The 26,781-nt window shown below is 41.9% G+C and overlaps 1 protein-coding gene across 5 annotated transcripts in view; it reads left to right on the top strand.

The window, feature by feature from the left end:
• Positions 1–26,781, top strand: part of NSD2 (nuclear receptor binding SET domain protein 2) — a 73,758-nt gene that overhangs the window by 21,619 nt on the left and 25,358 nt on the right. For all 5 annotated transcript variants that reach the window (XR_013986397.1, XM_081005423.1, XM_081005421.1 and 2 more), the window contains 6 exons: positions 313–795; positions 5,743–5,887; positions 6,833–6,910; positions 8,146–8,264; positions 11,909–11,990; positions 13,463–13,578. Coding sequence is in view for 4 of the 5 variants with exons in the window: in XM_081005423.1 (XP_080861549.1) it covers positions 313–795; positions 5,743–5,887; positions 6,833–6,910; positions 8,146–8,264; positions 11,909–11,990; positions 13,463–13,578 (1,023 nt within the window). In the remaining variant the exon portion in view is untranslated. The remainder of the gene's footprint in view (positions 1–312; positions 796–5,742; positions 5,888–6,832; positions 6,911–8,145; positions 8,265–11,908; positions 11,991–13,462; positions 13,579–26,781) is intronic.

Genomic DNA, 26,781 nt, shown 5'->3' with positions numbered 1-26,781 from the left:
CAGATGCCACCACAGAAAAGGCCCTTTCTCATGTTGTCACATTTACAGTTTTAGCATAATGCCATAGCTCAGCCATGTTACTTCTTATGTCATGTTGTTATTGGGTGTATTACTGCTTCAGCCATGGCATATTTTTTTGCAAGTCATTGTAACATGCACAATTCAGCATCCCTTGTTTAGTAGCATATATATTTTTTACATTTTGGGAGTAAAAGCTCCATTTGAATATATTAATAGGAGACTGACATTTTTCATGATCCCTACGGGTAAGGGTTTCATTTCATTCTCTTTTGTTGGTGTGCTTCTCTGCAGATGTTAAAACCTGTTTCAGGAAAACTACGCCCCCAGTGGGAAATGGGTGTTAAGCAAGCAAAAGATGCATTGTCCCTGACAGCAGAGGAACGAAAAGTCAAGTACACCTTCATTTATGTTAGGGGAAGACCTCTTCTCAATCCTCAAGTGGCAAAAGAAGCAGGTCTTGTTGTAAAGTCTCTGGAGGAAATGGATAAAATTTACACAGATGAAGACATTTCTCAGACTTTGAAATCAAAGAAAGAATCTGATATTCCTACCAAGAGGAGGAGGAGAGCAAAACTGCTTGCATTGAATGAATCAGACGAAGGCATTGAACCAGTTAAGAATATCACCCCTGAAAAAGTCCTTGAAGGCAGAGAAGCCAAAAGGAGCACAGGGTCTCCTGTTGCTAGGAAAAAAGTTGTTGCGTACACCCCACGAAACAGAAAGGGAGATGCAGTTTCTCAGTTCTTGGTTTTTTGTCAGAAGCACAGAGATGAGGTTTGTGCATTTGCCTTCAGAACTTGTATTACGAAGCTTAATTCATATGCATATCTGTTTTCCTTGTGATAATGTCCCAGAGGTGCCACAAGCACTCTTAATACATGAACTCTATCTGTTCTCTCATAAATATACACGCATGCACACATGTGTGCATACAGAAACCTATTAATATACACCATCTTTCCTCAAAGGAGATCAAGCATATGCACGGGGTTAACTTATTTTCTCCTGCCATCAAATATGTGAAATAGTTTAAATTGAGAGAGTGACTTGTGATGGCCTAGAAGCATTTGATCCCCAAAGCAGCATTATGCATTGGCTTACCTGCATAAATGGGCTTTTTAATCAAAACAGAAGTCTTGGTTATTGAGGGTGGAACTGCGAACATTTCTTCAGTGTTGTGGTCAAGGTAGATAATGTAAACCAGTTCAGATCACATCGTCACCTCAGCCACTATTCTGTATACAAACTTAAAGGGTTGTCCATCTCTGACCCAGTGTCTGTCTGTCTGTCTGTCTTGTCTGTCTCCCTCCCTGCCCCCCTCCACCTATTTTAAATACATTGATAGTTCTGGGTTTTCTCTGGTGGGGCAGCTCAGTTTGGAGGGCAGATTTAGGTTGGAAAAACAGCATGGATGAAAGGTTAAGCCCTGTGTGTATTTTGCAGCCTCAATCATTACCTTGGCAGATGCTTTGAGGGAAAGGGGAATATGTGCTTGAATCTTACGTTTGTGTGTATAGAAACAGTGGTCTTGGTAACAGAGTACTCCTGGCGATGAAGAGATAAATTGAAAATGAGCACCTTTTAGTGGTATTTTAGTAAGTGAAACATACACCAAAATTTTCCAGGCAAAGGCCAAAGGTATCTGAGGCAACATGAGTACAGCTGTTAAAAGAGCTTGGCGCAGTTGCAAAGAACTTCCACTTTTGTTTTTGATTAATCACAGTTTAGTGTGTCACCCAAACCCTGAACTGTGGTTAATCTTAATTGTGGAAAGCTGGCGCAAGCCACCTTCATAATCAGTGGCTTGAAGTTGGCTTGTTACAAAATATTTACGATTAGCTGCAGCTTTTGTCTGCTTTTGGCTATCATGACAAGGTGTGGCAAGTCTGAAAAAGACCTCACCATTTATGGTTGGTTTAGAGAGAAACAAACTACAAGCCCAGGTTTGGATGATTAGGCAAGCCAGACTGGCCTGGTTTGTTCACAGTAGGGGAACCTTTTTCAGTGATAGGACCACATTTCTTTGTGGGTAACATTTTGGAATCTTCATGAGTGGATGCAGCCAGATCCAAAAGTGGGCGAGGCCAGAGTCAAATGTAGGCAGACTTTCACCTTTTGCACAATAGGTTGCATTCCAGCCACACACAAGCCAGACGTTTCAACCCCCTCTCCATTCCTCCATCCTCTTGTCTCCACACAAGCAAAAGGCATCACAGTTCAAGTACACATTCCAGCAGTTGAGGAGGGAGTGAAGTAAAGGCAGTGAAGGGCGTAGCCTGGCAAAGGGTAGTGGCCTAGAGAGTCCCAAAGCCTGGATAGAGGAGACTAAAGGGCTGCATTTGCCCGAGATTCACCGTCTCTATCTTCAACCATAGTACAAACCAGGCCATTATCACTGTCGTTTGTTCTGTAGATTTTTACCTATCAAAGAACAAAAATCAGTCTATCGCGAGAATTGTTCACTAGATTAAATATCTATAATTTGGTCGTTTTATTTTCACATTTTGAACAATTGAATAGTTTCTGACAGTGTTAGAAACTGAGATATGAAAGCTAGGAACCTAGATTATGGATGGAACAATGGAATGTCTAGGCATGCTTTTTTATAAGAAGACTACAAAGTTAAAAATGAATGAACAGCAGCTAAAATATTGTGTTCATTTTTCACATGGTCTAGTCCTTCTCTTGCCCCCCCCCCCCAATATTCTTAAGAGGGTCTCTTATCCAGTCTTCAGAGAGGGACTGGAAGTGGGGAGGCAGAAAAAGGTCCTCCTTTCCTTCCACTCTGCAGTTTTAATCTGAAATTGTAGATGCACCCAGAGCTCAGAAACCTCTTGCACTAATGAAATTGCAAAATGCTCCTAGAACAATGGGGGGGGTTTCGAACACTGGTTTTCTCTCTCCCTACCACAGTTGGTTTGCATGGGATCCTCTGCTAAAATGATGGGGGTGGGGGCATCATTTTAGTAGGAAGTTCTGATTCACACCCCTTCCTGATTCAGGGAGGGGCTATGCGTCGGAATCCCCTGCTGAAAGAGGGGGTTTCCCTCTATTGTTTTAGCAGAGGACTCCATGTATATTTGTACAGAACCCCCTCCCAAATCAGTGAGGGAAATGCCCCTTTTGACAGCAGATGCAGATATGCCATGTGAAAAGTTTTGCTAAAGAGAAACACGTCCCTTTCCTTGTCTCTCACCCATCAGTCCTCCCAGCCATCATGGGTCCTGTAGTTTCAGCTGGGATGGAGTGGGAATGGCAGGATCTTAGGAAGGGGAAGAACACCCCACAGCTGACAGTGGGGGGAAGTTCAGGTAGTGATAGAGAAGAGAGTCTTGCACTGCCGTTGCCAGATGCCAATTTCGGGGAGGCAGCATGAACTGGGCCAGTTCCTTCTCCATCTCTTCAGAGCCAAGTTCCCAGGTAGCCGAATAGGTAGCTGGAGTATGGGTGGAGCTGGTTGAATTGGAGGTGTGGTGAGAGCTGGAGAGTTCAACACAGGTCCCATCGCCAGTGCCCCTCCCAGCAGACATGCCCCTCCCCATCAGGAGCACCCGCTTGCAAGCAGAGTCTTCTCACTTGGGACCAGAGCGGGAGGGGCGAGTCCATTGTTGGGATGCCTTTGCTTATGTCTAGCTGTGTATCCAAAAACTCCTACTTATGGATCATTGAACCATATACTTAGAGCTGATGCTGAGACTGTGTGCTGATTTTATCAATAAAGCTTTCAGCATTTCCTGAGTTGAGATTTGGAGTGTTTCATCTGATGGTGAGAGTCAGGGCAGTGATGTCAGCTGATGGGTGGGTGGGTAGGTGGGGAGGGAGGGGGACTGCCTCACAGGTAAAATTTGGGCACCCACCCCCCACAGGCAGGCAGGTTCCTCATCCTCCCTTAAATTGACAAAATAGTTGGCATGTTCCATAAGAAACCCCCCAGCAGACCATCTTGATAACATATATTGAAACAAAAGGTGACAACCCTGGATGTTTGATATTTCCTTAAATGTATCCCATGTCTTCATGGAATGGTATGGACTCTGCTTTTAAATAACTATATAGTGGTGGTTTATTATACCTATATGAAATGATGTGTGCCCCTGCAAATTAGGTTGACACTTCAGGCTTCTGATGAGCTGGATTATAGTCCACAAAGCTTATGTCAGGGATGGGGAACTGGTTCTATCTGAGGGAACTTGCTCACCCTCCATGGGCTATTTTGACTGCTGGGCGGGGTTACTGGTTTGTTAATCACTTGGTGTCATGTTCAAAACCCTGGAAGAAAATGGAGAATTATCTGCCTTGGTTGTCCTCTTGCCTTTTTCTGGTGTGTTGATTTTTTGACTGCTTTTGATACCATTGACCATGGCTTTTTTGTGGAGAGGCTGTTGGGAGTGGGTGGCGTTGCTTTGCTAACTGGACGACCACTTAGGGAGTTTTGTACGACCTTGTGGAACCTTCAGTGTTGAGAAGCCAGGGTTTGATTTTATCCCCCATGCTCTTTAAAATGTATATGAAACCACTGAATGGGATCACTCGCCATTTTGGAGTGTGCTGTCAGCAGTATGCTGATACTGCACAGCTTTAGTTCTTTATGGCTGCAGGTGTAGCAGCAGGTGTGTCTTGCCTTAGTAATGGACTGGATGAAAGCCAATAAACGTAAGCTCAATCCAGACAGAACTGAGGAACTATTTGTGGGTGGTTACCTAGACCGGATGAGTGGGATGTGTCCTGCTCTAGATGGAGTTACCCTCTTTCTGAAGGAGCTAGTACATCACCAGTCTCAGGGTGATGGAGAACAGCTCTCCTAGCTCCTCCACTGTGGGTGCTGAGCAAGCTGCTGTCAGCTGCAATGCCCCAGAGCATGTAGCTGTTGGCAGTTCTTGGGCTGGGTTAGCATTTCCTGCTGCAACATCACAGATCTTGTAGTTGCTGGGCCAACCCCTCCCTCCCATACTCATGGGTTGACTGAAGTGCTCTCAGCAGTGGTACCAAGCATGCAGTTGCTCAGCAGGGTGGCCTAGCAGTGTGATTCCCCCAGCATTAAATAAAGCACAGGGCGAAAATCTGTAAGCAAGGGCAAGCAAGGAGGAATTGCCTGAGTGACTGAATGAACTGCAGTATTGCCCAGAAAAGGCTAAGTTGAAGGTGGCTTTTTGCTCTGTTCTTCTGTGAGACGATGAAGAAAGGGTGAGAGAGCAGGGAATTCATGGCAGAGACAGGACTCACACTTCCTGACTCATAGCTCAGTTTCTTGACCCCAGGCCATGGTGGCCTTCCACATGTTGCTGGACTACAACTCCCATCCTCCTTGACCATTGACTGTTTTGGCTGAGACAGATGGGACTTGGGTCTAACAGCACCTGAAGGATCACAGATGCTGTGCCAGATCAGAAGTTTTCCACTTCATAATTACAGATCATATTTACTTGTTTAGGAAAAAATGCTCCACTTTTCCTTATAAAATAAACTCAAAAATCTTTGTGCACAAATGGAAAAATAACATCAAGCACAATAAAATGTTCAAATTAATGTAAAGCCAGTTCAGATTACTAAATTATGCTAATAAGCATACATAAACGCATACAAATAAATATTTTGCCTTCTGGATCCCACAGTATGAAAAGGAACCTTAATCTCTACTTTATTACTTTTAGATGCAGAGTGTTAGTTTTAACTACGTATATGTCTTAATTCCTACTTTGAACAAGTATTATGTTTGTTCAGGTGATTGCTGAACATCCAGATGCCTCAAGTGACGAAATTGAAGAGCTGCTGGAATCACAGTGGAACATGCTTAGTGAAAAACAGAAAGCACGCTATAACACAAAATTTGCCATAGTGACCTCTCCTAAATCTGAAGAAGACACTGGTAAACGTAAAACTGTGCTAGTATACTCTAACTAAGTTTAATATATGTGGTGGTGTTAACCTAAGCACACAGCTTGAGACTTGTAGGGGGGCGGGCAGACTTTGCTGTTCTCCACTTCTAATTTTGGTGTGTCGTGATGATAGCCGTGAATGCAGTCTTTACAATAAAAGTCAATAATGTCTGCATTTCTTGGTCATTGTTCTGCGGAGTTTTTCTGTGTAAAACTACTGTTTAGATATTGCTGGTTTCTCATTCCCTTCCTGTCTATAAGCAGCTGCCTCACTGTTAGCAAAGTGAGAATGGTGGAAATGAGGAGAAATAATCTTAGCATTTAAATGTTATCATTAAACATAATCAAACTTCTTAAAATTACAGTGTCATTTGTAATTTTATTTCCCTTTATAATAAGTGAAACTGAGGACATGCATAAACATCAGAAATGCATGTTTCCAATTTATAAATGACCAATTGAGCACTGTGCTGGTCTTCTAGAATAGCATCACAGCCTGCAAGGCATTTTGGTTGGTTGGTTGATATTAACACTTCACTCAATATCCCGATATAGTACTAAAAGTTCTTTGGAATAATGAATAAACCTGAAGGAGGAAGGGAGGGAATTATATTAGTGATCTTTCTCAGTAAAAGTAGTAGCTGTAGTAATAAAGTAATAAATATTTAGCATATTAACTTCATTAGATTATTACGGAAAATTTAAGCCATCAGGTTGCTGCTTTGGGCAATGAGTGGAATGAAGGTGTGTTTGACAGGTTTGTCAGTTTTGGAAAAAAATGTATAAAAAGTGCAGTCAGTTTTGTTATCTGTGTATGAAATAACATCTTGTGGGAAAGTTAACAGCTTTGTCTTAATGTGTAAAATAATGGATGTCTATTTTAAAACAAACAAACACAAACAAACAACACTGCACAACATTCTGTATCTCTAAAGGTTCATCACAGAAGAATATGGGCGAGGCCAAGCGTAAAGTGTTTCAAGAATCCCCTAAAAGGAGATCAAGATCCAGAAGTAATTGAAATCTGTGCTGTGTACTATTAATTCATTATGAGTAATTCTTAAGTCTGCCTTTTATGTAATTGCTCACAAATCATCGTTTTTCTCTCAGATGTTGTGTTCCTTTGGCTTCAGAATTTTTATGGCTCCCGAATTAAATACTTGAGTGCTGTAGTGCTGAGTTTTGTTCAACTTCCTGATAGCTTCGTCCTACAAAATAATCAAAATGAATATAGCTTATTTCATATCTATACAATATGTATTTCATGCCTGGGCATGTTTTTAGCAGTCTGCAAATGATCACCATTGTATGCCAGTATAGATTATGCCAATATATTATGTTCAGAAAGCACTGGCGTATATAATAACTGCTGGCTGTGGTATTTTTAAGCTTCCTAATTGACATGAATTATGCCTGGACAATTATCTAGCTGTAAAAAAAATAGTTTATTAGCATTTGTTACAGGATATCATATTATGTTCTGAAGTTGAAGTTCGGACTGTTACATGAAGCAGCTGCTCCTCAAGGCACTTCTGCTGAGATGGGGAAAGCAGTTGAGATGAAGTTCATTACTATTACTTTTTCCATATAGATTCAGACTGCTAAGAAGTTTGCCTTTTTTTAAAGTAAGTCTTTACACCAGAGCAGAGCTGTTGAAACATAGATTGGCTGCTGATCCTTTTGTCTTGGAGCTACCTCTCTGTAACATGGAATTTGACTACTTCATCTCCCCTCATATGTAAACATTCAGGGTGTTGATGGCATCTGTTCTTCTAGGCTTTGATTGAGACAGAACATTTAAGACGGGGTTTTCTTGGCCTTCGTACAAAATAAATTCACATGCTACCTATATTGCTATCCGTCTGCCAAATTGTGGGAGAAATGGCGCTAGTGATCTCACAGACAGGGGTAACTGAAGCCTTCTGTTGTATAAGACCTTAATTCCTGGAAGAAATTATTTTAAACCAAGAGTAAGACTTCAAATTGTGTGGGTCCATTGGTAAATTGCTTGAAACAAGAAAACGAATGTTAACTTGCACAATAACCATGTGGTGTGTTTTGATAAGAAGCTTAGCCCTGAAAGATTTGTACTGTAAAACTAGTTTTAGAAACAGGACTTCCAAGCCCCAGGCTTTTAAGGGTTAATAAAGCATATTAAAACTGATGAAAACTAGATGAGTTCAAGATACTTTCTAAATGAGCTTTAGATCTTTTTCATGTAAGTTTCCCCCCATCCCCCTGCTCCAAGGTAACTTACATGGAAATAAAAGGAAACCAATAAAGAGGACAAGGAAACCTAAAGAAGATTTTGAACTTCAGGAACTTCCTAGGAAAAGGCTCAGGATGGATAAGAAGAATTACCTAAAGGTAACTACATTGTTGGCTTGTTTGGTACATTATAATAGCGCCAGACTTGATTATATCTTTCGGTTTTTCAGAGTTTCTGTAGTGTTCTGCTTCACTGCAAACAAATGCATTAACTATGAGGTGGTTACTCAGAATGAATTTAGAACACAAGTTTGGGGGGTATTTGAATACATCCTCTAGGATGTCATATGCATCATTGAATGTGACTCTTTCTGGAACTTTTTGCCAAGTAAGTGGGAGAGGTGTTGTCAGGAAGCCGGGGGGGGGGGGGGAATAATGGACTGTATTTGGGAAAACAAGTAACTCACATGGCTCTTTTCCTCAGGAACACTATATAGGAATATCACTGCTTTAGAGAGCCATCGCTGCTTTTTTAACGCAGCATTCCCGGAGCACTAATCCTCTTTCCATCTGAGACATATTTGCATATCTAACTACCCTTCACCACGAGCAAAGGGGCAGAAACGCTGAATTTTAATAGGCCTCAATTCCAGAATTAAGATGGACATAAATAAGTGAGAAAGAACGAGCATAGCTAGACCACACACCATTTCCACATTTGGTTTAAACGCTCACTTGCTAATAATGTTCAACCAAAATTAGCTCTCCTGGAACTTAAGCTCATTAGATCTAGTCCTGCCATTTGGCAGAAGAGAAGGCATCTTTGCCCTTTTCTGTGTGATGGCCTTTCAGTTTTTTAATAATGTCTTCTCCAGGCTAAACATACCCAGATCTTTTAAGCCTGTCTCATGTTTTGTTTTCCATACCTCTGACCATCTTTGTTGCTCTTCTCTGAATGCATCCCAGTTTGTGCAGTGCAGAGCAATAGGGCAACTTTCTGAAATATTTTGCTATGCAAAATGTAATTGTACACTACAGTCATGTGAACACCAGTGGCCATCTTTAATACATAGATCAAGGGATATATTTTATAACAACCTTTAAAAACAAATTTTGAGGGTAAGACATGCATGTTTAAAATTGCTTTTAGTGTTGTGCAGTTCAGTATCAAAAATCAGTATACAATAAAGTAGGTTTCTGTGGGCTCCTTTTGATTGTGGGGCTGGTGTTTTCTCAGTTTGGATTAGAGTGCATTGACTTTCTGCTCTTTGATTCTATGAGTGCAGCAATTTCTCAGTTCTTGTTCATGATGGAGGTATTTGCACATAAATTGAAAATATGCATGAGGTGGGCTTTGTTGTTCTTCCTCAAGGTAGCCCAGAATTTGCAGAACTGTTGGTTAAGTTACACTTTACGTAAGTAAAGCTTAATCTTAAACAAATGAGACTCTTACCTGAATGTGTACTCAGAATTTCAGCGTTAATCATTCATGGAATAATCCTTTAGACTATAAACTTATAACTTAGTATATTTAAGGCTTGATTCAGACATCTTTCTAGAGTGCAAATTTGGGGGGGGGTGTTGGGGTTCTGCTTGTTTGGAATTTGAGGATTCTGTTCCTGTTTAACAGCGTTCTGAACAACTGAGAGGGGAGAAGAAGGTTTAGGAACTGATGGATAGCCCTCATTTTCTTGAATATGGAGCTTTTCAACACCAGCCTGTCCTTTCCAACAAGTGCAACTGTCTTTCTTTAAAAAAATGCTGTTGGTCACTTTGCTCCAGCAGCAGCAGCTTGTGTCTATGATTTGCCCAATAAAGCAATATAAAAGATCTTGCAGATATTTGTTGCATAATGTTGAGAAAACAGCCCGCAAATCTTAAGAGCCTTGTTTGTAAGTATTTTGGCTTCCAAGAGGCCAGCTGCCTCTGCCTCTTCAGAATGCTAAAGGGCTCCATTCCACAAGAATCCCAGCAGGAAGGAAAGCCTAGAACGAACTGGCGTTTGCCCCCTTGCTTAACCCATTTTTTATTTTTATTTTTTAGCCACCAGTCTTTCCATGCTCCTCCCCTGTCCAGGGAATAACTCCAGCCCTAACCCTTTCAGGAGCTGTTGCTGTGAGCTTGCCATACTTGGGGGTGGCAAGGGAAAGTACAGGTTGAGTGCTTCCTAGCCTTCGCTGACAGATGGTGCAGCTGCAGGCAGGGAGCCCTCCAGGGCTTTGAATGGGCTGAAGCAGCCTCTGTAATCGGCCACATTAAGAACATCATACTGTCCCTGGTAGTGCAGCATCATGGATAACATTGCAACTTCTTGGTGTTTCTGTCGGTGCGTGTGAGAGAGAAATTCTTTCCTTTGGTTTCAGTTTTGTGCTGTTCTTTACACTGGATTAGGGTGTCCATGTGTCCTCTTTTTCCAGGACACATTCTCTTTCTCAGGGGTAAAATTTATGTCCGGGTGGATTTTTTTAAATTTGCCAAAATGTCTCTGGCTATACTTTCTGGATGAGACATAGACGTAACTGATGGTTGAAGTTACAGGTAGGTAGCCATGTTGGTCTGCCGTAGTCGAAACAAAATAAAAAAATTTAGAGACCAACTAAGTTTGTTATTGGTATGAGCTTTCATGTGCTTATACCAATAAGAAACTTAGTTGGTCTCTAAGGTGCTACTGGAAGCAATTTTTTTATTCTGGTTGAAGACTTGCTTTATTCTTCTCTTCTCATGCCCCCCTCAGCAATATATCGCAGATTCTACTGTTCTTTCTTTGGCGATCACTCGTAGCCAAGTAAGATTGTCTTCCATAAACTCTGTTTTAACAATGAGTCTGTAAGTGACTGTGGAGGCCAATCCTGGATCCATACGTCCTTCCACAGTGGGGACATAGGTTTCTGGGCGGGAGTTGATCACAGTGTGGATTTGCCAAGCGTGCCTTCCTCTTAGCACGTTTTCCCCTTGCATCCTGAGTTCAAGTGTCTTCAAAGCCCATGACACCTTTGGTAAAGGCTGCTTGTTCTCCAGTTGGAGCACTCACAGGCAAATGTTTCCCAATTGTGGGTGTTTATACTACTTTTTAAAAAAAATTGCCTTGAGACAGTCTTTAAACCTCCTCTGTTGACCACCAGCATTACACTTTCTATTTTTAAATTCGGAATAGATTATTTGCTCTGGAAGACGATAATCAGGCATCCGCAGAACATGACCAGTAGGCGTATTTAAAATGGGAGTCATCATAGCATCCTCTTTCTTGCTCTTCAAAATCTGGCAACCATATACTGGAAATAAGTGAGCACCTATTTGTGATGCAGTCTCTGCCACAGTACTCACTTTCTCCCTTTTTTATGAAATCAAAACATGGTTTTTTAAAAAAACAGTCTTCATTGAGAATAGAATTGGGTGGCCTTAACTTAGTGAACACAATGTAATTTCAAGCATAAATGGAACATTTTATACTTTTATCAACTTGACTTAGTCAAAACACAGTTTAGCACCTTCTAAAATTCATTATAGAAACCCTTGATATAAGCACCAGTCAGATTTATGATTACAAAAATATTGAGTTCTGGATAGACAATGCCTGCAACAGGTTTGTGTTTAACCTTTAATAATACTAATAAATGATTGTTGTGATTGATAGTTTCTCACCTTCAAGAGATTCCATATAAATGAGATGGATGTGGGTTTTTTTACCTTTGTAGTATCTTCTGTAGTTTTGTATTACAAAGACATTTCCCTGGTAATGTCCACATTTATCCAGATTAGGTTTTTTATTTTTTCATTTCATTTTTATTTTTATTTTGTAACAGAGGGAGACAAGCAATGACAAAACAGCAAAAACAAACTCAGCTAAAGTCACAGAAACCTCTTCTTCACAAAAGAACCAGTCAGGTAATGTGGTCAGAACAAGCTTTGATGTAACATTTTTAATTAAATTCTTATAAATTCCAGTTGTTGAAGATTGCCAACTCCCTAGTTTGATGAAAAAGTGTGGCTTTGTTTGAATGCTGGCATGAGTTGTTGTTTTCCTGTATTGCTGTTGTTGGCCCATATCTTCTTCTAATATTGTGAAGAATGGGATTCATTAGACATACCTTGTAAAGTAGAGTGCAGTGAACCCCACCCCTCAGTCATTCTATGGGCTAGTTTTTAACATGCCACAGGATTCTTTGGCTTGGACCTGGTGGCGCACTTGGCAATGAACAGAGACCAGTTGTGTTTGCACAAAGTGGGATCTTACTGCCCATTTAGCCCCTTGCATCTACAGTGCCACAACACACCAGACATCGTGTTGGAAGACCCCCTGGCCCTCTGAAACAGCTTATACGAGACCGGAAACCTCTGTTCTGCTTGCAGTTCTTAGAATTCAAATTCAGATCTTTGTCATTCAATTAGCATTGCGTTTTTCCATGCTGTTTTGGTAGATTTAGTTCGACAGAGCAGTGATGAGGAGTGGGAGGTAGAGAGGTAAAGGTAAAGGGACCCCTGACCATTAGGTCCACTTGTGGCCTACTCTGGGGTTCTGGCACTCAGCTCGTTTTATTGGCCGAGGGAGCCGGCGTACAGCTTCCGGGTCATGTGGCCAGCATGACTAAGCCGCTTCTGGCGAACCAGAGCAGCACACAGAAATGCCATTTACCTTCCCGCCAGAGTGGTACCTATTTATCTACTTGCACTTTGATGTGCTTTCAGACTACTAGGTTGGCAGGGGCAGGGACTGAGCAATGGGAGCTCACCCCGTCGCGGGGATTCGAACCGCTGACCTTCTGATCGGCAAGTCCTAGGCTCTGTGGTTTAACCCACAGTGCCACCCGCGTCCCTGGGAGGTAGAGAACCAGTCTCTAAAAGCTATTGGTCTAGATACACTTCCATGACAGTGCAATCCTAGATATGTGAGCTCAGAAGTAAGCCCCATTGTGCTCATGGAACATGCTTCAAGGTAAGAATGTATAGGATTGTTGCTTAAAAAAGAAATCTGGGTGTTGTAGTGTGGCATGTTTCATTATAACTACTCCCACCATGAGGTTGTTTTTGAAACTATTTTATCATTGAAATTTGCTAGTATTTTTTAAACCCCAGTTTCTACTTAATTGACAAATTGAGGAAAATCCAATACATGCTGCTCCACGTTCCATAGAATACAAATTAATTAACAAGTGACAAATGTGCAGACTTGTTTAACTGAAGTGTTTCTTAACTATTAGTGCCTTTTGAAAGTGCTCTACAGTTCAGTACTGCGGTAGTTTAAAAAGTCCAGTGTAAAAGGTTCCCACACACTTGAGGGGAGGTTATCTACAGAATTAAGAAAATGCGTTAGAATTCCAAGTTCACCTTGTAAACAAATTATTTTGCCGCAATGACAGGTCTTTCAGATGCATGTAAACCCCTGAAGAAGCGAAATCGGGCTTCAGCAGCAGAATCGTCAGATCTTGCCTATAGCAAAACTTCATCTCCTTCTGCTTCCTTAACTGAGAACGAGGTAAAAATATGAATGAATAGTGGCGTTCAGATAAAACACCATAACTTCTTTTTTTAAAAACCATTCACAAAATCCACATAAAACAAGGCAATGAAATTTAGAGCGAGGCATTTCTGTTCTGTGAACACCTCTCCTGTACTTCACCGCCTCTCTTCTTGCTACACACTGGTAGACTGAGCTGTGCAAGGCAGGGAGAGGAGGAAGGGCTGGTGAATATCTGGCTCAGAAAGAAACTTCATCTCAGATGGGTCCAACAAAAGCATTCCTCATACCCAAATGCTCAGGAAGAGATGCTCCTATCACATGCACAGTGTCTCCTGAAATAGCACTGGATAACTCAGTGCCACCCATGATTATCGTGACTTTCTTCCTTGGTCAGCCCCTTCTGTGTAGAACTCTGTATTGCTTTAAAACTATTAAAGGTAGAAGATTGAATTGAAAAGCACCTGGAAGAGCATACTTCAAGCTTCCGAGTCAGTATATAATACTTGGAATGTACATACAATTCAAGCTGTACTAGGACTAACGCAAGTTAAAATGCTGTGTAAAAATCGCAAAATCAAAGTTTGGCAACTTCTCTGAACATTTTAGAATACGTTTGTATGTTGGCGTATTAAGATATACTCAAAGATAACCTGAAGGAGGAAAAAACCCCAACCAACTAAGGAGCTGCTTTACTTCCAAATGCATCTTATTCTGGTAAATTGTTACATAATTTCACATTAAATAGTATCATATATTTATGCCATCTTGTGTTTATATCAATGTTTTATGGAACTAATTGGAATAACTAAGGTATGTATCACAATGTATACAACAGTGTAAGTGTACATAGATTGAATAATCTCTATAAAAAGTTAAACACTCTGTTCCAAGATTATAGTTTATTTCAACTACACAGAAAGCTGTGTAATTATTGTTGCAACAATGTAAATCACAGATTGCATGTATGGTTGCAATTTGCTGTAAATACAGGCACGGTGTAACCAGCCTGGATAGCACGGTGCTGATAACACCAAGGTTGCCATTTTGATCTCATAAGGGATAGCTGCATATTCCTGCATTGCAGGGGGTTTGACTAGATTATCCTCGGGGGCCCTTCCAACTCTGATCCTATGTCTGGATAATGAATATGGCTCCTGAGAGAAGTAACAGAAGCTTCCCACCTCATTCCCTGCGCTTCCCAAAACATTGCTTTGGATTTGGATTGTTGCTCTTGAACAAGGTGGGGTAGGGCTCAGGTTGTTGCTGGATCAGGCGGGAACCTATTTCTCAGCAGACGTGTAGAAGTGTAGTGTTTGGATCCAAGTCATTATTTTTAGAGAATTCTATAAACGCACTGAACTAATATTCAGTTTGGGCCGTGCAACTTTAAGCCTCTCTTAGCTGGAGTCTGGGCTGGCTCTGGTTGCTTCGTATCCCCCACTCAGCTCTTGGTGTCCAGGCCCTCCTTTTGGACAGGAAAACAATCTTCAGTGTCACAGTGCCAGGTAGCATTTTCAGTGTAGCAAGTCTGAAGGTCTGAAAAATACTCATATAGACTTGGTTGACTGAACTACATCTGGCATGGTTTTCGATTGCACCTTCCCTTCCTCTGACTCCTTTTCCCTTTGGGCATTTGAAAGAGCCTACACTTCAGGCATACTGAAGTTTCTGGGGGTACAAATTATTCTGGGAGACACAGCAGCTCTCGCAGTGGCCCTAGGAGGAAACACTACAGGTGAAATGTCTGAAGATCTGATCAGTTCCATGATCAGTTCAATTACTCCAGTGCTGGATATCTCACCTATTTGAGATGAGAATAACCTAGCCTAGATGATGATCATGGATTCCTGGCTTGGTAGCTGGGAAAGTAGTTTTGAGAAGGAAACTGCTCGGTCTCACAGGGATTCTATAATGGCATTTTCCTGAAGCTGAGGGAGATTGTGGTGGCAGCTTGTTAGTACTTCTCAAGGCAAATGGAGGGACGTTGTGTTGCATCATGTAGACAGACAGCAAAGATCATTGTCACAATCTCTCCTAAATGAAAGCCTTCTGCTCTTCTGGGGTCCTGCAGGCAGTGGCCCTAAATACTTAATGAACAAACACCAATCCATTGGTTTCTGAATTCCAGAGAATATCCTTAGAGTAGTGACCAAGGTTGGGTAAGTGGTGATGTGACTTTTTCTTCTCTGTTTAGCAATCCACTGATACTTTTTTCAATAGGAGAAGTAGTAAGAGACAGTCAACCCACTAAGGGCAGATTGGCCAGTTGATTTCATAAACACCTTTCCTCCATTTCTTTATATCTCCTAGGCTGGCATAAAGTTCTGTGAGCAGCAGATAGGGATGTTCCTTATTGCTCCACAGTGCTGAGGAGACCATGGTTCTCAGATTCCAACATCCTCGCGGCTCTGTCATGCACTAGAATCAAAAGTATAAGCATTTAACCGCTTGGAGGTTGAAAAGAACCTCCCCCTAACCCATGATTACTCCAAACATGTCTTTGGTACATTTCTGGCTTGTTCTGTGACCAATAGTTCGTGGGATTGCAAGAAAGGATTCATCAGCAGGTTGGGTGGGTCTAGTAAGATCTCTTATAGAAGGGGTTTTGGAAGTCCTGGAGTTTCTGCAGGACAGTCTTAACACATTTTGCAGATAGGCTTCAGCTTTGGCTAACATTGTAGGCTCCTTGACATCTACTCCAGCTTCGCACTCTCATGTGCACCGGCTTCTGAGAACAGTGTTCCTCATTCTTCCCACAGCTTGTATAGTCCTTGTCTATCATAGTTCTGTGGGCACTAGCCAAAGCTCTTTCCAAGCTGTTAAAATTTTACATTTGTGTATGTGAATTTCCGTCCTGCTCTGTCTATACCAAAGGACAGTATACTTGCTCATGGCCTACTTCACTATAAAAGTGTGGCCGTATGCTAAACATAGTGAGATTTATTTTTATACTTTGCTTTTTAACCAAGGTTGGCTGTCAGGGTAGTTTACCATCAGAATCCGCATAGTACAATATAATTGGGATTATGTTAGAATGCGTGTAGCAGTCTCTTCTGGACACTGGTGATAAAGTACATGATCTAAGTCCTTTTCTAGACGGAAGGGCACTGTAGGAGCTACAGAACTGATTTGACGGGGCAAAGCCTTAATTAACAGAAATCTCTTTAAAATGGCCCTTGGCAAAAGAGGTACCCATGGCATTTCTGGATCTTTGGTTAGGAAATACATTACCATTTGAAATGCATAAACCCGTCAATCAGTTTCCTAATGTGTGAAGATGTACACACAGGGTTCAGGGGAGCCCTGAGGTGGCAGCACTTGTGAGTAAGGAAGCCAGGGTGCCTTCTAGAATGTGGAAATCAATGGACAAACCACAGTAAAGCATTCTGTCCTGTGGGCAACCCCTGGATCACAGACCATATAAGTCCAACTGCTAGATTTTAGCGAGCCCTTGGGATCCCTTCCCCACCCATCAGCTGTTAAGTGGGGAGCATAAAGTGTGCAACTGCAGCTCCTTCCTCTGGAAGATGATAAAAGCAGAGAGGAAACATCCCAGCATAGAGGTATACTTGCGTTTCTTGAAAATACACAAAAAACACCCTTGCAGTCTGCAAATTGCATATATGCAATTATTGGGATGCAAACTGCATTTTAATGTTTGAGGCTTTGAATAGCTGCAAGATAGGGCTCACTATTCAACTCTGCATTTTTTATTTTTTGCATTCTTCTGAAATTTCTGAGTTTGGTTGGTTTGTTTTCCCTTGTTATGCAGTCATGATAAGATAAAGTGTGTTTCAGAGCTTTTTCATAAAGACAGCTATGGATAAAATGGAAGAGGAAAGTTGAGTGCAGTTAAATATACATCTATGTTACCATGGAACATCGCTTTGTATTCAGATCTGGCACTTGTATATAGGAGTGCGGCTCCTGACCGCTTCCCATCCAAGTAATGTATCCCTCCTTCTCCCTGAACTAATGAGCCAGAGATACTCAGTGCTAGTCTTTTGAAAGAGAGAAACGTGTATCTATGACGCCGTGAACTCTTGGTCTAACAACTTCGAAATTGCAGGATCTGCAGTTCCTGCCTCTTCCCTCTGAAGATGACAGCCTTGAATCTAGACCGTGTAACTTGGAAGATGTGTCTTTATAGATAAATTCACAATCATGGCTTGGGTATTACTTTTTGGTAATTGGTAATGGAAATGCCCAATCTGAATATTTGAAATCCTTGCTATTTTTAAATGTACCTGTGCTAGACGCCCTATCACCCTTGAGTGGCAAAATGAGGATTCTGTTCTTGTGAATTAATGTGGATTTATGTCCATTTGGGAAGAAAGGGCTTATCTGTGCCTACCCTCTCTTGGTTCTGCTCCATTTCATGGTCTTATTCTTTCTGGGCTTTAGAAGGTTGAATTATTTCCCGTAGTGCCTGGTCACTAGGTTATCATGTGTTCATTGAAAGCTGTACGGCATCTCTAAAACTACTGAAGAGAAGTTTCTTATACTGTTGGAACTTTTCTCCATGAGCTCCATTTCATCAGTTAGGTTTTAGGCTAGTGGTTCTCAAAACATTTTGCAGCAGCAGAACCTTTCACTTTGAACAAAACTTCAATGGAACCGATGCAGCAAATTGATTTTAAAATGATTTTTGCTCCTCGCTGCTTCACCCCTCCCCCATGCGGTAACCTTCAGCAACAAACGGCAATGGAAAACCAGGAAAGACGACAATGCTTCCTGCTATTCAATTCCTGGAAAGCACAGCAAGGGAAGGAGAGAAGGAGAAGGGATTCCCAGGACAGTTCTCCTGCCCCAGTAGTGCATTTAATCTCTTTGACTGTTGCAAAAATGGAAATTGCACATTGTTTGCAATTATCCGCCCTTACAAATACCTCCTTTGGGGTGAAGGTGATGGAGAGGGTTGTGGGGGAGCAGCTGCAAGCATTCTTGGGTGACACAGACTATTAATATCCATTCCAGTGTGGGTTCAGTGCTGGCCAGAGCAAGATGGGAGGAGCACGACTTTGCTCCTGGTTCTTGATCTCTTGCCGGCTTTTGATACTGTAGTCCGTTGTGTGTTCTTGAATGAGAATTGGGTGCAGAGTAGCAGTAGGAGAGTTCCTTTAAGTGCCATTGAATATCTGTCCGAAGCTGTTGGGGAGGAGTCATTAGGAGTTTGGGGTCAAGGTGCCACCAGTATGCTGATGACACTCAGCTCTTGTTTCTCCATAACATCTGAATCGGGAGAGGCCAGGCAGCCCTTGGACTAATACTTGGATGCAATGGTGAAGTGGATGAGGAAGAACAAGCTGAGCTTTGAATCCTGAGAAGACAGAGGCACTGTTGGTGAGTGGTTCCCATGTCTGAGAAATTAGTCAGTTGCCTGCCCTGGATGGCTTGCACTCCCCCTGAAGGAGCAGGTTCACGGCCTGGGGGTACGTCCGTATCCAGCTCTGTCGCTGGTGGCCGAGGTGGCCTCCGTGGCTAGAATTGCAGTCAGTATGACAGCTACGATCATTCCTGAGCTGGGAAAGCTTGGCCAATGTGGTTCATTGCAAGCTTTGAACTGTTTCCTTGCAAAACCAAGATCTGCTTCTTGAAGGGCTGGTCGTTTTGTGCCCGAGTGATACACTGCTGCTCAGACAGAGAAGACGGAGAGGGGGAGGCCGTTTGTCTCAGCTCCTCCTCCTTCCCTGTTAGTTACCGTGACTCAATTTGTCCCTGCGGTGGGGGTTGCCGCACAGCTGAAAAGCAGGTCAGCAGCTCCTCCTTCTGGCTAGCTACCATGGTGGTACATAGTGAGTAAGGCTCTTGGATCATCCTGCTCTCCCATTCCTGCTTCCAAACCCTTAGAAATAAATCATAGCAGGCAGGAGACAGTGTTCACCAGCAGCAGGAATGCTCAAGAATGCAATTCATTTTTAGGGGACAAAGGAAAAGAAAATAATTTTCAACACGTTTCTGGGTTAGGCTTCCAAAGACGGAAAGTATGTCTGCTTGAGAAGCTTACTTGTGTTAGTATCAATTCTAGGCTGCCTGCCTCCCCCACCCCTCCCAAAAAGAGTTGCCCTAATACAAGGGAATATTGTGCCAGTCAAGCACTTTTGCATCTGTTTCCTCATTCTTGTTAGGTCTGTTAGGTAATAGTTCACCTAGGCAGATAATACAGATTTCCTATCAATAAAGCAGGAGTTACTTGCTACCTTCCTGTTGTTAATTTGATTTCTCACCTGCCCTCACCATAAGGTCCTAGGGTTGTATTGGGCACTGTATTCAAAAATGGGGAATTTGCAGGTGTCGACTGCATTGGGTGTTGTGATACACTGTGCTATTGTTAAGTTTCACAAACACTGCAAATAGGCGAAATAAAAAAAATTCCTTCCTGTAGCACCTTAAAGACCAACTAAGTTAGTTCTTGGTATAAGCTTTCGTGTGCATGCACACTTCTTCAGATACACTGAAACAGAAGTTACCAGATCCTTCTATATATTGAGAAGGTGGGGAGGGGTATTACTTAGAAGGGTGGTGGGAATCGGAGATTGGCAGATAGCTGAGATGAGCCTGTTGACGACTCTTAACGACTGTAATAGGTCTTACAGGAAAAGGCAAGGGGTGAGATGGTGAGAAATGGCTTAGTCATGTATAATGAGATAAGAATCCGATGTCTCTGTTCAGACCAGGTTTCTCCATTGTTTTAAGTTTGGTAATGAGTTGTAATTCAGCAGCTTCTCTTTCCAGTCTATTTCTGAAATTCCTTTGTAGTAAAACAGCTACTTTGAGATCTTGTATAGAATGTCCTGGGAGAATCACAAAACAGAGAAACCAGTAGGAGAACACTTCAATCTCCCAGGACATTCTATACAAGATCTCAAAGTAGCTGTTTTACTACAAAGGAATTTCAGAAATAGACTGGAAAGAGAAGCTGCTGAATTACAACTCATTACCAAACTTAAAACAATGGAGAAACCTGGTCTGAACAGAGACATCGGATTCTTATCTCATTATACATGACTAAGCCATTTCTCACCTTCTCACCCCTTGCCTTTTCCTGTAAGACCTATTACAGTCGTTAAGAGTCGTCAACAGGCTCATCTCAGCTATCTGCCAATCTCCGATTCCCACCACCCTTCTAAGTAATACCCCTCCCCACCTTCTCAATATATAGAAGGATCTGGTAACTTCTGTTTCAGTGTATCTGAAGAAGTGTGCATGCACACGAAAGCTTATACCAAGAACTAACTTAGTTGGTCTTTAAGGTGCTACAGGAAGGAATTTTTTTATTTCGACTATGGCAGACCAACACGGCTACCCATCTGTAACTGCAAATAGGCAATGTGAACCTCTTGATTCCCATGACCTTTTTGAGGTTATCAGACTAAACAGATATTTTTCTTTGCCTTGCTCCTGGGTTGCTTTGCTTTATCAGCAGCATATAGTGATCTTGTGTATTCTACCAATTTTTATGTGAACAGCAAGGCTTGTTAAATTTTGTCTTGAAAGTGAACAGTGTGGTTTTTTTCAGAATTCCTTTCCTGAATACCTTAAGCAAAGAAAATATTTGGCAGTTCATTTTTCTTAAGGTATATTCAGATATTCCTATCCTCTTCAAGCCAACATAATTCTTGTCTGTAGCAAAGTATACCACATGGAATTTGACAAGATAAGCCATTAAACCCCTTCGGCTTCAACAGTTGTCTTTGTGTTATATGGGTAGATCTTATCTTATATGAGGATTAGGTTCCTGGGGACAGGGCGTCAAACGTTGTCAAGGGCAAAAGCTGAATAATTCCATTGGCTAAACAGCACCGTTAGTGTCCGAAAAATGAGAGTTTCGAGTTCTATGGTTCAATATATCCCGTAGTTTGGATGCCATCTTGCATCCAAATTGTAAATGACATTTTAGTTGTGTTTTGACTGCAAACCTTCATGGTAAAATCAGCCAATTGCTTTTAGATCAGCTAGAAAATTATTTTGTATGATAACTTATTTTAGAAAAGTAGTCTGTACCACATCATTTCCTATATTAATAGGAAATGCCAAATGAGTGTTACGTGCATGCACAGTTATGTGTGTTTCTGCAACATGCTAAAACTTGTTTGTTATCTAACACGTACTGTACTTTTCTTTCCTGCACATACATCATCCAGCAATAAATATGAATAAGAACCAACAAAGCTTCTGTGAGTGTCCCAAGTGTCATTTTTGTAGCCTTCTTTCTATAGTAATAATTGTAGCCCCTTTCACCAAATGCCCAGGCAGGCTGATGTGATTCTTCATTCCTCCCCTTATGTTTCCCTAAATGCCTCCACTTTGCCTCTGCTCTCCGTTCCTCAGATTTCAGTTCACTTTGTGAACTTTGTGGTTTCACCTCTGTAGTACTCTTTTTCTAATGACCAAATGTGCTGGCCAAAGAAAGACATTAAATGCATCTTGGCATTTAATGCATAAGCAAAAAGCTACTGGATAGGGTATTGATATTTACCGGGAGTGTGGCTGGCCGGTAAGGTTAGGTGAGGAGCCTAGTTTGTTAGTACAGGTTGTTTGGAATAACTATCTCTGTTGTTCTGTGGTTTTAAACATAGGTTTTATAGGAAGGGTCGTAGCTCAGTATAGATCACCTGCTGCTTTGCATGCTGGGGTCAATCCCTAGTATCTCCAGGTAGGTCTGGGAGATAATCTTGCTTTGAAACCCTAGATGGACCCAATGGTCTGACTCGGTATAATGGAGATTCCTAGGTTCCTATAGTTACAGATTAAAATGTTTTCTGGCTCCTACTTTAGAGATTATAAATTTCTAAAATCTCTATAATATTACTTTGCCATTATGCTCTTTTCACTGTAGGTTGTATTGCATATGAAATACAGTGGTGCCTCGCAAGACGAAATTAATTCGTTCCGCGAGTTTTGTCGTCTTGCGGTTTTTTTTCATCTTGCGAAGCACGGTGTCGGGAAAGTTTTGGAAAAGCTTCAAAAATACCAAAGTCTTAAAAAACCTCAAAAAAGGCTACCACACCGCGTTCTATGAGTTGCTCCTCGAAGTCAAGTCGCAACTGTATTAACGGTGTTAAGAAAAAGGAAACAAACTTGCAAGACGTTTCCGTCTTGCGAAGCAAGCCCATAGGGAAAATCGTCCTGCGAAGCAGCTCAAAAAACAAAAAACCCTTTCGTCTAGCGAGTTTTTCGTCTTGCGAGGCATTCGTCTTGCGGCGCACCACTGTACTGAATTACTAACAATAACGAAAGCTATTATATATATCCTAAATCCAGCTGTCGTATATTTAAAATGGTCTATGTGGTTGACGCTACAGTTCTGACATTTGCTTTAGAGCCTGGCTGGCTCCAGAGATTGATAAGGCTATGCAAATGCAAAGGCCTAGCTTATAAAAATTCTCTTGATGTATTTCATTATATGACAGGCTTTTTGGAGATTTAAATATGAAAGCTGGGTATAGGGCCATTTCTCTGTCCAAAACCACCCAGTGAGGTGAGATTCAAACTGGAAATTTCCCAATTCCTATAGTTTAAGATATTCCAAATGCGTACCATAAATTCCTGGTGCTGTATTTTAAATTCATACTAGACATTAATTTTTATTTACCGTATTTTTTGCTCTATAAGACTCATTTTTTCCCTCCTAAAAAGTAAGGGGAAATGTGTGTGCGTTTTATGGAGCGAATGCAAGCTGCACAGCTATCCCAGAAGCCAGAACAGCAAGAGGGGTTGCTGCTTTCACTGCGCAGCGATCCCTCTTGCTGTTCTGGCTTCTGAGATTCAGAATATTTTTTTTCTTGTTTTCCTCCTCCAAAAATTAGGTTTATCTTGTGGTCTGGTGCGTCTTATAGAGCGAAAAATCATGGTAGTTCTGACATTTTTTGTTGTTTCTTTTACCCTAGCAGACGTGGAAATGGGTATAGCTTGGGTACAGGCTTCGGTTCGTGCGTATGCATTTGCACAGCACTTTGTATCCTCTTAGTGCTTGTCCAGTTGGCAGCAAACTCTTAATGTGGATGAAGTTGTGTATCTTCATTTCAGGAACCAGTAGTATGACTAGCCGTGTGCAACTAGAGCTGGGTGCATTGTCTGTCCAGGCGTGTTTAAAAGGTTTCAAAAATTTAACGGTGCTTGTTTGTCATGTTCACTGTTCTCCTACATTAGCCCAAATCTTATATGATGTTTGCAGTACATACAATAGACTTTCGGAGATGACACTTGAAAGTAAATAGAGGATTGTTTACACAATAAACAGTTTATTTAAACCATAGATGTGCTGCCCTTTGCTTCGTGCCAGAAATCCAAGATGGCTAACTATAAGGCTTAGCATTGCAATATAGCATAATTTAAATACTGTGGAATTAAATATTTTTTAAATCCAGATTGCATCAGTGTGACAATAAAATGATATAAAAATCACGCCTAGCCCTAACAACAAAAGCCTTCTTAAAATGAAAGCTCTTACTTACTTTTAAGGAAGGGAGTTGAGATTACATCAAACCTCCCTGAGGCGTAAGAAGTCTGAATATTATCACCAAAAAAGATGTCTAATTTCAGAGAGTAGGGGGAGCAAGGCTTTGATGATGACTTAAGCATCTGAACAGGTACATACTGGGGACAAGTGGTCTCTTTCAGTTATCTGGCTCCAGACCATTTTCAGATTTTATAGGTTAATGCTAGCACTTTGAATTGGGTCATAAAAACAACTGGAAGCCCATGAAGTGCACATTCTTATTTTTATTCTATGTACACCACTATTACTATATCTATTTATCATCTCTCTCTCCAGCTTTTGTATGCTGTGCAACTTACAATAGAAATAATGTAAATATAAAACATAAAGCATAAAATCAAAGCGAAACAAATACAGAAAAAACATTTGCACACAGCACCCTCAAGATTATTATTATTTAATTAAAAACTGATAGGCCTGGAGCACACATTTTTTTTGGAAGGCATGAGTAAACAGATAGATCTTCAGCTGGGGCCAGAATGGCCACACATACTGTGCCAGGCTAGCTTCCCTGAAAAGGCTGTGTACTATTAACTGGTATTAAAAAAAGGTAAAGGACCCCTGACAGTTAAGTACAGTCGCGAACGACTCTGGGGTTGCGGCGCTCATCTCTCTTTACTGGCCGAGGGAGCCGGCGTTTGTCCGCAGACAGTTTTTCCGGGTCATGTGGCCAGCATGACTAAGCTGCTTCTGGCGAAAGCAGCGCAGCGCACGGAAACGCTGTTTACCTTCCCGCCAGAGCAGTACCTATTTATCTACTTGCACTTTGACATGCTTTCAAACTGCTAGGCGGTCAGGAGCTGGGACCAGCAACGGGAGCTCACCCCGTCGTGGGGATTCAAACAGCCAACCTTCCGATTGGCAAGCCCTAGGCTCAGTGGTTTAGACCACAGCGCCACCCGTGTCCCTAGTTCCATCCGCTACATACCGTTTACATGGTAGTGTTGTGTAAATAATGCCTTCCCTTAATACATTTCTTTGTACACTTCGTGCAAAGGTGGAAAAGTGGTTTAGACCACAGTGTATAGCCATTAACAAAACCAACCTCTTCCTGCTGCTAACCTGCCTTAAGTCATTTGGGGCGAGGAAGATGCGCCCCAAGCAGGGTCTCCAAAGAGGACCTTAAGTTTTGTGTAGCTAAATATGGGAGAAGGTGGTCTTTCAGGTAACCTCATCCCAAACCACTTAGGGATTTAAAGATGAAAGCCAATATTTCATTTTGGGCCCAGAAATGGACTGGAAGCCATCACAGCTGACAAAGCACAGTTTCTAGAGACTTACTTTTATAGGCAGCCTTACATACAATACATTGCTATGGTAAGTGGTAGGTTACTAGATTGTGGGGAATTGTGGTCAAGCCAACTCGATCCAGACAAGGTTACAGTTGGTGCATCAGTTGAAGCTGCTAAAAGATACTTCAAGCTGCAGATGTTACTTGAGCTTCCAACAACAGTGCTTTACTAAGCACCCCTAGATGGCACCTCCATCTAGAAAAGACTGGACATCATTCACTTGGATGGTTGGTTGGATGAATGAGCCACCAACCAACAAGACATTGTTTTTATCTCGATTGGAACTTGGTTTATTCACCCTTATCTAGCCAGTTCATCCAACCCATGCCCAAGCTCTGCTTCAGGACAACCACAGCATTTCCAGCATCTGATGAAAGAGAGAGATTAAAGTTGAGTGTCATTTGCATACTGGTGACACCTCAGAACAGATCTCCAGATGACCTCGTATTTCATGGAGATGCTAAACAGCATGGGTAAAAGAACAGAACCCTGCTGAACATCAAAGCACTACTGCCAGGGGATCCAGCAATAACCCCCCAGCACTGTCTTCTGGAAATGGCTATCCCAAAAGGAGCAGAACCATCAAGCAGTGCCTCCTGTCTCCCAGACATAATGTAGAAAGCTATATACAGAAGGCTGATTGTATCCAAAGCCACTGAGAGGTCCAGGAGAATCAATAAGGAAGCAGCCCTCTTGTCTTTTTCTCAACAAAGGTCATGCCAAACATAGTTTCTGCCCCAAAACTAGCCCTGAAACCCAACTAAAAATCCCAAAATGAGATTAGTGTAATCCAAACCTTTTTATTACTGATGTACTGATCTTTTGATCACCTTGGCCAGGAAGGGAATGTTCACCACTGACTTATAGGCTAGGTTTCTTCAGGGGTAATATAATAATGGCTTATTTTAAAGAAGCTGAGACTGCTGCCTCCATCAGACATTTGCAGCCCTTGTGGACCGACTCCCTGCTAGACAAAATAAGCAATGGATGGCAAGAGTCAAGTATACAAGTGGTTGACCAGACTCGCCCAGGCGCCTTGTCCACATCCTCAAGCTCCAATAACTCAAAAGTCATTCCACAAAACCAGATCAGACACTTCCACGATTGACGCTGTTTTAATTTTGGAGCCCAAGTCTTGACGGATACAGGCGACTATCCTCGGAGCATCTTGCAAACGCAGCACAGCTTTCTACTGTTGGTTCTGCAATCTCTTCCCTGGGCCGTATTTCAAAAGGTCCTACACCACATTGGAAAGCTCCTCTGGACAACATTGAAAGGGTGCGATGGGGGGGGGGAGAGAATGGTTTCTACACTCCCATCACTAACTCAGAGTGGACTGATAATAGTCTCTCACTTCAGCCAGACTGTCGTGAGCCTTTTCCCACTTGTGACCCCGCTGTATTCCTGCTTGCTTCATTGCCCTCA

This window comes from Podarcis pityusensis (genome assembly GCF_964106645.2).
Source record: "Podarcis pityusensis genome assembly, chromosome: 5".
NCBI lineage: Eukaryota > Metazoa > Chordata > Lepidosauria > Squamata > Lacertidae > Podarcis > Podarcis pityusensis.
The sequence above is the reverse complement of the archived record's forward strand: the minus strand, read 5'-3'. Positions and strand labels throughout refer to the sequence as shown.